Below are 12,600 nucleotides of genomic sequence, written 5' to 3' on the forward strand. Positions count from 1 at the left end.
GGGGGTGGAGGGGGGAAAAAAGCTTTTTCACCAGTGACAAAGGCGAAGAAAACACCACCACCACCACCACCACCACCACACCAAAACAAACCCAAAAACTGGAAAAAAAAAAAAAAAAAAAAAAAAAATCACAAAACCCTATGCCTTTCCCTACCTGAACCTAAACTTTCACCTCAGCTTCCTGTACTTGCCAGTCATACTCCATGCATCTCTTAAACTGTTTTCTTCCCTTCTTGGCTTTCCCGTTACAAAAAATATACATGAGAAGCAGCTAGGTTTGGAGGAGATTGGGATATATTATATATGCTGCAGCCACATTTATGGCTCTATGGCCACAAGTTCTCAGGCCCAACAACAACTAGCCCCACATCAGCAAAAACAAGACAAGATGATCACCTCAGGTAACTTATTCCAGTTTCTTGACTAACACTCCCTTTTCACCTCTGATGACCTACGTATCAGTTTTCAGGATTTACAAGCTGACTTAGCACTGGACACCACAGAGGACATACTAGAGACTGAAGCAGAAAACAAATGCCTAACTTTTCTGCCAGAGCAGACTGCAATTTTTGTCAAAGTGCTCTGGCAAAATTGGTACTTGCTGAGAGTTTGCAGATGGGCTGATCTAGCTGTAACATCGTGACCATCTGAACAGAAAAGACTAGAACGGCCTGAGACTGTAATGAATTTATCTTCAAATAGTTTGTTTCTTGATTTTTCTGAAAAGGTTCACAATATAAGTACATATCTGAAACACAATCAGGCCAAATTCAAGATGAGGATAATGGTGCCTTAAGGATGCTCCTCCAAATAAGCCTTGGAGACAGAGGAATACTTCAGAGCAAATACCACCATGTCACTCAGTTTTACTTACCACCCTGACAGACTGATTGGTACACATTGCTAACTATTCAGTGCAGGTTACTAACATGACACAAAAATACATGCCTTTATCAAAATTCCCCCTAAGCCATTTTGTTCAGCACTAAGAAATTCCTTGTTCTACATCGTCGGCATTTTTTCACAGGCTACTCAAACAAACAGCCTCTTGTGCCTGCAAGATGCACACGCTCATTGCCATTACTCCATGTATTACACCAGTTCAGTGCAGCATCAACCAGACTGCAGGGTCCAAAGATTTGTGGTAAAGCTGCTCTATTAACCTCCCTATGGGCAGGAGGTCACGCCTTCCATCTGGGTTGGGATCAAGTGATGGATGTGCAAGGCACTGATTTGTAAGGGCTACAGTAATGAAAGACACAGAAATAACAGCTTCTGCTTCCCCCCTTCATTCTTCCCACTAAGGAAAAAAAAAAAAAAAAAAACAAAACGAGGTGGTGTTGTGGGTTCCTGACCACCTTCCATCCAAGAAATACATTTTCACCCTCATCTTGAGATTCTGCATACTGTTAGGTAAGAGTGACCTCAGATACTAATCTCTAATTTCAGATGGAGAAGCTGTGGTTCACATATTCTTTTGAAGAGTTATAAAATCTGTAGTTTCGCTGCAAATTTCAGATTCATCATCTTCATGCTGCTTCTATACTTGGATGTAATTTGACAAAAACACCATACTTGTCACTGCAAACTCCTGCCAACTGGCATCATGCACAGTGCTACACAAGGACGTTTACAAACACTGATTAGGAGAAGCAGACATACACAGCAGCAATAAGTCCAACAGGCATGGACTAACCTATTTTTTACTTTAGTGAATGAAATTGGAGGAGGGGAGGAATCCCACAACACATTCTTTTCCTCTGATTTTTATTTGATTTTTAATCCTGCTGTTTGTATTTTGGATAGCTAGCGCTCTAACTGTCAGTCCATTAGCACAGCATGGCAAGCACATTATGTACATCTACGGTGGAGTTATCCTACAAGAAAGATATTTGTTTTATCCAGCACATAGGCTTTATTTGGCCTTCTTAGGTAGACTATGAATGGATCCCACTCTCCTACCAGGCCTTAGATGTTAAAATGCAAGATAACAGATGCTTGTGTTAGGGAACAGACTGCCTTAGCTTATTGAATTATTTGGTGTACTGCTTCTTACAGAACTTGGTTAGAAACTGCTTATATAGAATTTGCTTAGCATAAGTTTGCTTAGCACAACTTCTCCAAGCTGTGAACCTTTGAACTTTCTGCTTCATTGAGTAAAAAATGCCTCAGTGTCTTCAAGCTAGAAGATAAGGGGAGCTGCATCCCTGGATATAAGTAAAGGAACAGAACAGCATGTAACGGAAGAATAACGAAGAATTTACTCTCTCCAGCTGCAGGTGCAAAATAGCAACTGTAGGTCAGAACTTTAACTGACAGCTCACTTGACGAAAATGAAGAGATCCCATGAAGAACAAGGAAACCCCAGACTCTAATTTTGCAATTGGCCTGAAGTGACACACAGGGGACAGGAGGAGGAAAGGACTTGGAATTTGAGGGTGTAATTGTCCAAGTTTTTTTCTCCTGAGGGTCCCTCTACAAGAGGCACCCAGCTGAAGCTGCTCTATGCTGTATCTTGCAAATATATTAATTTAAGAAGACCTTCTGGAATCCATGCCTGAGTCTCTACTACAAGAAACCTAGGGAGAAGAAACTTCTCTAACACTTGTAAAAGTGGACAGGAAACAACTCTCTGAAAGATGTGCCATGTTATGCAAAGATTACACCAAGGCCACCGCAGGGAAAGCATGAAGCTTCTAGAGAACGGTTAAATGTCTCACCAATTCCTTCAGAGAAAGCAGATGTCTTAGATAAGAGTATACTTCGAGGAATGCTTCTTTTAGCAGATGCCAGGTGCAGGAGCCTGGGGCTTGCTCCTGATCTGGCACCTCAGCTATGCCAAAAGAGCTGTCTGTGGGGCTGGTAGGGAACTGGGTCAGGAAATTTACTCACAAGATAAAGATTTCCTTCTTTTCCCTCTTTGTCAAATTATTTATAATCTGGATTGCTTCTCAGAGCAGTCCACCACATGGCCTCACAAAATTAATCTCCTTGAAGAGTTGAAGTGAACAGCAAAGTAGTGCAGGTGGAAGAACCAGCTGGTGGTGGCAAGGAAAGAGCAGGACATTCTCAAGCTGGCTGTGCTACTGAAGCCAGCAGATCATGAAACTATACCCTAGAGCAGGGGTGTCAAACTCATTTTCACCGGGGGCCACATCAGCCTCGCGGTTGCCTTCAAAGAACCAAATGTAATTTTAGGACTGTATCAATGTAGGAGTAGCTCCCAGTGAAAATGAGTTTGACACCCCTGCCCTAGAGGGTAGGTGACAATATAAAATCTCTCAAATATAAACACTAAATTGCCATATATTTGTTTGGTTGTTGTATGAATGAGCAGAGGCACAACATTACTTCCAACAACTACAGTCAGAACAGAAACAACCATCCCTAATACAAAGCTACCAGCAATATTTGACTACAAAAGGAATAACCTGGGACACAGGTTGTAGCTTGTGCTGGTCCACAAACAGCAACAACAAATAATGCGCTGTAGGAAATACTGCCCCTGCTGGCCTCAGGTTTAAACATTTTTAAACGTTTTTTTTTGTTTCTGTTTCTCTTAGCTGCTCAGAGTATCTGACGGTTTCCACAGGTAACGTGGTGCCCACCTCTATGACACAGGGGCTGTATTCTGCCAGAAGAGTGAGAGTAACCGCAGTAAAGAGCTGGACAGATAGAAAAAGAGTTTTCCTTCAGCCTAAACTTGTTCAGCAGTAGTCATCACTCAGAACAAATGCTGTAAAATACAGGAAGATACACAGATTTATAAAAAATACATATATATCTTAATTCATTAGATTTAGGCCAAACTTTACTAAATACATCACCATAAATTCCATCGTATAATCCTACGAAAACAGTATCAAATTTTGAGAATTTGGTCAACATTTTTTCTCTTATAGCATTCTTTCTTTCCTCTTCCAGAAGATGGGGACAGAATTACCACGTACAGGAGCTATGAACAAACATAGTAAAATTCAGGAAGAAAACAAATAGCTTAGTCTTCATAAAAAATAGAGGACTATTAGGTGTAGTATGAAAGAAAAGATACTTATTAGCTAGCAATCTGCCAAGTTATGTAAGACAAAAAAAAATGTTGCCTTATTCTGATATTGTGGGACAGATCAACACTTCACTTCTTCGGCAGTTTCAAGCATGCTGACCTAGCAAATGCTATTCTTGAAGATTGCCATGGATTCCTCCCTTCAACTTACTAATGTCACTGACAGCCATGTCATCCTTGCTTGAGATTTCCACATGAATCGTCTTCTGAGAGGTAAAACATGACTGGATCCCTCAGAGGGGAGAAGGGGAACAGTTGTGATCAGACTGGAAAGGGTTCCCTGTTCAGGAAAAGCATTTACCTCTGTTTTCAGAAAGAAATGCATCTACAGATCAGAAAGTGGCTCTCCAGCTTTTGCTTTGCCACAGGGGAGACTCTTTACCATTTTTCAATATGTGCTCTAGCACCTCCTCAATCCCACACATCCCTCTGGCAGGAGGTGCTTTGCATTCCCAAGAGAGTGAAGTTAAATCCGCATGGAAGGATTTCTACTCAGCCCAAACTTGATACGTTTAAAATTTACACAGGATGACAGAAAGTGAAATGAGGTGGCTTTTGGTTTTCTTTTTTGTTTGTGCGATTTTTTTTTTAAAGAACTATGTGAAAGGGTTTGGTACCACAGTTCTCTCTCCTGCTCTATGGATAGTTGTTCCAGATGTTAAAGGAATTGGAGGTCAGAGGTGCCACAGATGAATTAGCATGAACAAATATGAGTACTGAACAAAGGTTTGAAAAAATTCAAGTAGCTCAGCACAGCCAAATTTCAGATCAGTAATACTTTTCTGCTATGACCAGCTGGCCCACTGCTGCCAAGCCACAAGATGATGAACTAGTTTGGCTTCTGTTGGAGCACGTATTACCTATCAACATGGAATTGCTTGGCATTTTATCCTCATTAATAATTTTTTTCCTCTGTAGAATACTATAGAGGTGCATACACTTACCATACAAAGTAATTCCAGAAGAATGGACATTTTAGGTACCAGGACTAATGTCCGACTCCACATTAACCTTGCTTCACCGACTCAGCCTGTTTTCCACACAACACAAGTAAGTGAAGTGGAACTTCCACTTGTGTCTTTTCAGCCTAACAAGGCTAAAAATACCTGCCTGGTGTGTGTTCAGTCAGCCATGGACAATGCTGTATCCCGTATTTAAAATGACTAAATATGCTCTTCAAGGAAAGGTGACCATAATTTTGGATATAAATAGAAAAAAATGGGAAGTAAGAAACAAAAGGAAGATTTTAGAGAAGTATCAGTAGCTTTGTATGTTACCTATTTTTCTCAGGTGTATCTTTGTACCATCCTCATATATACATACTTCAGTACCTTTTAATACATAAATTAATTTTAACTTGAAGCTCACATTTTTCAAAAATCTGATCAATATTGACTCTGTTTTCTGCCCTTTTTTGTTTATACAGGAAAGAATATTATCTCTACTGTTTCACTTGGAGCAGAAATAAGACATAAGAACTGCAAGAATTCTAACAATCAAAAAATCTAAGGCTTAAAGATAGAACATAAGGCCATTTCCTAATTAAAAATGCCTTAAGCAAGTAAACACTTGCTACTGAGTCTCTGAGTACACCATATTCTCCATACAAACAGTGCAAATCCAACTTCAGGCAAGGTTTTCCAGTCCTTTAATAAGATTTGCAATTTCTTGATGACTCAATTTTTTTCTAAAGAAAGGTGAATCGGGGTAAGGCAGTTTTGCTTGCTCTGAAGTCAAATATCTGCTTGTACTTGTAGACACTCAATGCGATCCTCCTTAATCTTTCTAATTTGCTGTGTTTTGTTAGATCAGAAGACCACAGTTACGTCCAAAAAAAAAAGCTAGTATTTCTTCACTACAGCACACACCCCAGTGTAAATACTATGTCGAATATCAGTCTATGCATCTGCATAGTTCAAATTTTCACAATGTACCATGAAAAAGGTAGCAAATTACAGTAATAATCTATCACTGTAAATATTTATCATCATCTTTTTAAAAAGTTTAAAATGGCAGCGGGTCAACTAGTCCCATACACACACTGCAAAATAAACTTTAATGCATCTTAAAATGCTTTTTTCAGCTTTTCAACTGTAATATACAATCAACCTGTGTGAACATCCCTTAGCACTTCTGTATTTTCATGACAAAAGCTTATTTAACAAGTCGCCACAATTAAGTGATTTGTAGAAAAGGTCATGGATACCACTATCCCACACTTAGACTCGACTTCAGATGATGACCATTCACTCAGCCCCACTCTCTGTTTATTAGAGACTCTGCTCAGTCTTGCAATTCAGAGTCCGTCGCACATCAGCAGTCCTAGCTGCACTTCTTTTAGGCAGGTTGAAATGATTCTAATTTTTCAAATTGATTAGTTCGCATTAGCAGTTGAAAAGACTTCTGTAAAAAGTTTGTAAAGAAGTTTGGGATCTCTTAGTTTACAGCACTACACAAACATAAACTACTATTGTCAAGTGAGATCCCAGGACTTTTCCCAGCTCTTTGCCTCAGTCTAGTCTGTCTTCAAGCAATGTTAAGAGCTAAAAGAGTGACGACCACCATCACTACCCCTATTTTATTTTACTTAGTTTCAAGGAGTTTCCTACTTTCTTGACTTCTCTCAAACCTGTTCTACTCCCCTTCCAGCCTACCATATGGGTCAAAAGTCTATCTCCTACAATCTTATCAAAAGTTCAAAGTTCTCAGAGTGCATCAGAGCTCGTAGAGGGCCAGAGCCATCCTTTCTTCATAGGTGGGTTCATCTGGACAAGTATGTCTGGAAAGTTCTGGTAAAGCCTCTTCCCAGAAATCCAGACTGCCAGGAACCACGTCGCTAGGACCTTTTGGATTACAAGTCTTTTTTAGGGCCTCATCTTGCACATGGTATTCATAAGACTTCTGCAACTACATATACTGACATCCATGTAACAAGAAAATGCTGTTTACATAGCTATGAAGAAGCCTTCCCAGAGGGGTTGAAAGTTGTTTGTTTTAAAAACTCATCTGTCCCTTGTTTACCTTCCTCACAAGAACAAAAGCAGAGACAAGGAAGAAAACCATGCTTCCACTAGCTTCATTTGAAGTATGAATCTAGAGCCACAATTCCACAATAAAATAGATTATTTTAACTTTGTGTTTATTTTCTGTTTAAGGGTTAGGCTTTTTGCGAATTTGACGTGTAAAAAAAATACGGGCTAGCTAGCAAGTAGGAACATTTCTTATTGTTATTCTGTAAAGACTTTTGATTGATTCATCCTTCTTCTGACTCATTATATAACACAACTGAAGTAGGTTTTGAAAAGCAGAGCAAGCAGTCCTTTTAAATAAGCAATGCTCTTTACCTGTCTCTCTTTCTGTACAATATTTAAGCTGTTTGACTATACTGTTCAAAGAAAGTAATAAAGAAAAACAGAAAGAAAGCAAGCCTTATTTTTTTTTTTTTTTTTTGCTAGGGCAGCAGATAATCATTAAAGATTGGTTGATAATGGCTTTGGTCTCAGCATAAGAAAGCAAATTATACCCTTGGCTTTGAACAATGCAGTTCAAGACTATCCTTAAATATAAAAGAAATTACCATCTGTGCTGACCAAAGTTGTTTTCCTATCTTTTTTACAATTAAGAAGGCGCTAAAAATGGATACTTAATCTTTGTTTTGCAGGAGAGAATCACTGAGGACTACTGTAAAAATGAGAATCATCTGCCCTTATTAATACCTGAACAGACAACTATTTCCATTCAGCAGGGAAAAAACAAAAAACAAAAAAACCCAAACTGAACAGATTTCAAAAGGCCATCTTATCGTGTATTATACAAGCTGTCTATGGTGGTGTCCTACAACTCAGAACAGATAATTTCATTCTCCAGATCCAAATAATTAATGGTATTTGTCCATGTTTTTAGCTTCATCTTCAGGGCAAGCAGATATAACAAGAAGTCAATAACTGAATACTCAAAACAGAGACAAGATTTTCTCAAATTCTATTGAGTGTTAAGGCAGACCCAAAAAAAAAAAAAAAGTAATCATGTTTCATTAGCATTATCAAACAAGGTAAGAACAGAAAGTACCAAACTCTGGATCTCATTGTTACTTATAGATAAACAAAGATCAACAGTTTTTGGCTTGCAGACAGGAGTATAGTGTCGTTTGTTCGTCTCAACCACGACAGTATAACTTACTCCAGTGGCAACCAAATGCCAGTGTCCACTGGCCAGGTGAAATCGGCTGGGACTTTCTCCTGTCTCTTCCTTGTACTTTCAAATCTTTTTCTTGGAAACTCATAGAGACCCAAAGGACTGAATATACAGACAGAAATACTCAATCACGAGAGCTGATCTTATGATGGGTGTAGTATATGAGTCGTACATTCACCTGTCTAGCAAAATTTTCCTGATGGTCAGAATTAAGTACCTCTGCAGAACAGAAATGAGCTTGCCCTTGTGTATTCTCTCTGTGGTTTGAGAAGGACAGTAACTCTCTGCTTGCCAGTACTTCACACTTCTTGCTACATTCTACCTACCTAAAAGGTGGGGCAGGAAAGGTAAACTAAAATGCTATTTAAAACTAACAAGTAAGAGATCCCTCTAAGGAAGAAATCACATAGGATAAAAGTAATGTTGAATGGCATGGTGAAAACGTACATTTTATATCATAAAAACTACGACAACTCTTAGTCAAGTAGGAGAAACATTCTGTGATGTTTTAAAACAATTTCTCTGACTGACAGTGGCAACACCCTAAGTTAAGGTATGCCCTACTGCTCCTGCTCTCTTAAAGTCTGGACAATCCTAAACCGTTTCCTGATACCGAAAGATGCTCAGGTTACATAATTGTGAAATAAATTATGACTATTTAAAAAATAATTCAGAACCACCTTTAGAATTTTCAAAGAGAGAGTAAAACCATGCAAGTAAAACCTATTTAAACTCTTGACAAGGCAGAATTCAAAGCACAGGTGAGGACAGTTCACTTCCTGGATTTGTGCTATCTGGAAAATCCAGACGTGCATTTCCCCTAAGATCTACTAGTTAACCTGAAATCTCAAACTACTTAAACGTATTTTATCTTGAAATGGTGTAAAGAGTTCTAGCATTTCTCACTTAGCTACATTATTTCCATTATTATAACTGCTCTAATATATGGTCTAACTCTTTTGCTGTTTGCTATGTAGAAAGCATCTACCACATACTTCACAGAGAAAGTATTTCCACACACCTACTCTTAAAATACTTTTAAAGTACTTTAGCTTTAGTATAACAGAAGCCTGACAAAGCAAACCCAACTAGTTAAAAGGAGACACTAAAAAGTTCTCTGCCAAGCACAGTGCTGCACTGCCTATTGCTAATAAATAATAATGCCATAGACTTCTACCAAAGATCAAGTCCTTCAAACATGACTGATGTTTTTGCAGAAGTCTGCAAAGAGCAGGCAAAATCCCATCTGCTTTTCTGTTTGGATGCTGCTGTCCAAATGCAGATTCCTGAACTGTTCTGCCAGGATTTCAGCCCATCAGGCCTCTCATGCACACACACACGTATTTACATATATCTTGCCTTGCAAACTCAATACTGATGAGCTCAGAAGGAAGCCTCATTTAACCATTATTGGTTCAGACGATAAAAGTAAAAAAGAGAACGGGAAATAACATAAGCATGTCAGATTTGCACCCATCCTCAAGACTAGCATCAGCTTTCATTTGTATGTATATATAGAGAGAGACACTCAGCTTTGGAATTCCTCTCCTTATTTCAAGAAAACATAAAAAGGGTAAGTTTCACTTGGTGGCAACTTGCTACATCTGACGTTCCAGCAAAACCAGGGTTTAAATAACTTTCTAGCAAGCACAGCTTCATTAAGGGTTGCCTACATAGGATTTTCAAGCACAGCCTGTAGTGAGAGGAGTTCAGCTATTCCCCAACTATCTTTTTTTCCACCCATCCCAGCAAATTCTTGTTAGGCTGTTCACTGAGGAACATTACACAATGCAAGTGTGATGGCCTCCCAAACAGAGCCCAGCTACAAAATCGATAGGACTTCCTAACTGCAATAGAATTTTATAGTGTCATAGTAAAGGAACTACAGACACTCTACAGGAACAAATTTGCCAGGTCATGGGAGACATCCATACAGAGGCTCATATGCCACAGAAACTGTAAGTTACAGAAGAGTGAAGAGAACCTTTGAAACAGAATTAAAATGAAGACAACAGTTCAAGAGACTGGAGATTTCTGGAATAAGTACTACTGTGTGCCCTTCTGCTACCACAAAAATAGCTGGAGGAGGTAAGCGGGGGAAAGGGGCACAATTTAGACATAATTCTCTTGGGAAAGAAGAGGCAGCTGGCCTGCAGATCATGACAGCCTTTAAAGCATGGGTCTCCACATACACAGATTTTTCCACAATACACAGACTTCATATGTACATCACCATTCATCACATACTAATTTTCAAGAGACTTGGTTACATATAATTGGATGGTGATAAGGGGGTGTGATGTTAGCTTCTTGCAGACCTGGTCTCAAGCACATAGCTTATCAGAGTATACCATCTCTTGTGTCTAGTCAAGTGGGATTATGCCATTGTTTGTTAAGTATGCACCAGGATAACCGATGTCACAATACACTGTGTTCTGGCAATGAGATTCTTAGACAGCAAGCTTCGTACAGCCACATGTGTGTCAAGGAACAAAGACCTCTTCATGGTAAGGGCCCAAATTAGCCCCTTATGGTACAGACACTTCACAAGAGAGAACACCAAGACATACAAAGGCTCAGCCCAAAGCACACTGATGTTTTCCCACCATCGGTTAGACCTCAACAAGCAACTCTAAAGTCAGATCATGACAGCTGTGAAAGCCAAGATCCAGTTATACCCTCAAGCCCCAGGCCATGTAAGCCAGTTGCTCTGGCTCAGCCTTGTAGTCATTAAGTGGTCCTTATACTCTACCACAGCTTCCCCAGAGGCAGAGGGGTGAGGGTTGACCCAGCTCCACCACCCACGAGGACTAGAGCAGCTTAGCTTAGTACCAGCACAAGGCTACCGGTCCACCGAGCCCAGCTCCCCGTCGCCAGCCCGGGACCCCCAAACTGCGTACCAGTGCTACCAGCAGAACGGACAGCCCGAAGCGGGAGCGCCCGGCCGCTGCCGGAGCACACGCCTCGCCGCCGGGCACAGCCGCCCGCAGAGCTCCGCAGCACGGCGCCGAGCGAACCCACCAGCCGCACCTCCCTCACCCTTTTAGGCTCGCTCGCCGTACTACAGCCTCGAGCCAGCAGCGAGAAGACGCGATGTCAGCGGGAGCCGGCGGGAGGCGCAGCCGCACCGGCCCCGGCTCGCCGAGGTGCGCGGAGACTCGGGACGCTCACTGCCCCCGGCTCGCTCCGCCCCAGCCCCGCGATCCGGCACTTGAGAGGGCGAGGAGGGCGCTCGGCGCTGCTCCCGGCCGTCCCCTGACCTTACCCCCGCTTGGCAGGAGGCGCCCGCCCGGGCACCGGAGCCCGCCGCTGAGCCCCGCCGCCGCACCACCTGCCCGGCTTCCTTCGCCGCCCCGCAAAGGGACAGCGGCGGGGCAGGCGCGGCGGCGGAGGGCCCGGTCCGCGAGCGCTCACCTGCAAGGGGAAGGTGGCCGCCTTGTTGCCCACGTAGCCGCGGACGACGTGGCTCTGGATGGAGAGCACCCGGCACTCGCGCTCCGGCTCCATGGCTGCGCCGCCCGCCCGCGCCGGGCCGAGCTGGTGGCACCGGGAGCAGGGGCGGGGGGCGGAGCGCGGAGGGCGTCACGCGCTCGCCCTCCCCTCCTGTCACACACACCCCCCCGCCCCCCACCAGCGCGCGGGAGGCGGGAGCGCGCGAGCCCGCCGCCTCAGCCCCGCGGCCGTCAGGCGATCGGTGCGGACACCTAATGGCCGCCGCCCGCACTGCCCGGGGTGAGGGGGGGGGGGGGGGGGGGGGAGAGGGGCGGCAGCCGCCGCGGCGGGGCAGGGCGGGGGGGGGGGGGGGCGGGGGGCGCGGCGCCCACTAACGGCACCGAACGGGCCCCCCGCTCCGGTGCTCTCACTGCAGGTCTCGCCGCGGCCTCCGCCCCCGCCTCCCGCTGTCACGCGGCCCGCGCCGTCACGCGCCTCAGCGGCCGCCCCTCCCGCACGCGGCGGCGCGGCGGGCCCCGTCGCTGTCACTGGCGCCATCCCGCAGGGGGAGCGGCCCCAGCGCCCGCACGGCCGAGCCCTCCAGCCCCCGGCCGGCCGGGCCGCTGCCTCAGCCCTCTGGCAAGCGCGGTGCCGTGACCCCCGGCCCACCCTTCACAGAGGGAGGGCTGTGACCCCCCGCCCCCCAGGTACTGGTGCGCCCGCCCAGCCCCGAGGTGCTCGCTGACACCCACAGAGGCACTGCCGCGCTGTCGCACACCTCTCCCCAGTGCAGGGCCCCCAGTACCGCTGCTACCGGCGCTGCCTTGGGTGTGCTGGCGCTCGAAGGCCCTTCCCAACGCTATGTACCCACGGCCCACACACATGGACCCCCCTTTCCCTCGTCCCACATG

At 44.0% G+C, this 12,600-nt stretch overlaps 1 protein-coding gene across 2 annotated transcripts in view; it reads right to left on the bottom strand.

Moving 5' to 3' along the window:
• PDXK (pyridoxal kinase) overlaps positions 1-11,989 on the bottom strand; it is a 48,193-nt gene extending 36,204 nt beyond the window's left edge. For both annotated transcript variants that reach the window (XM_065629399.1, XM_065629390.1), the window contains exon 1: positions 11,672-11,989. In XM_065629399.1, the coding sequence (XP_065485471.1) occupies positions 11,672-11,764 (93 nt within the window). In that variant the 5' untranslated portion in view covers positions 11,765-11,989. The remainder of the gene's footprint in view (positions 1-11,671) is intronic.
• Positions 11,990-12,600: the final 611 nt, after the last annotated feature.

The sequence above is a fragment of the Caloenas nicobarica genome, chromosome 1, assembly GCF_036013445.1.
Source record: "Caloenas nicobarica isolate bCalNic1 chromosome 1, bCalNic1.hap1, whole genome shotgun sequence".
In the NCBI taxonomy this organism is placed as follows: Eukaryota; Metazoa; Chordata; class Aves; order Columbiformes; family Columbidae; genus Caloenas; species Caloenas nicobarica.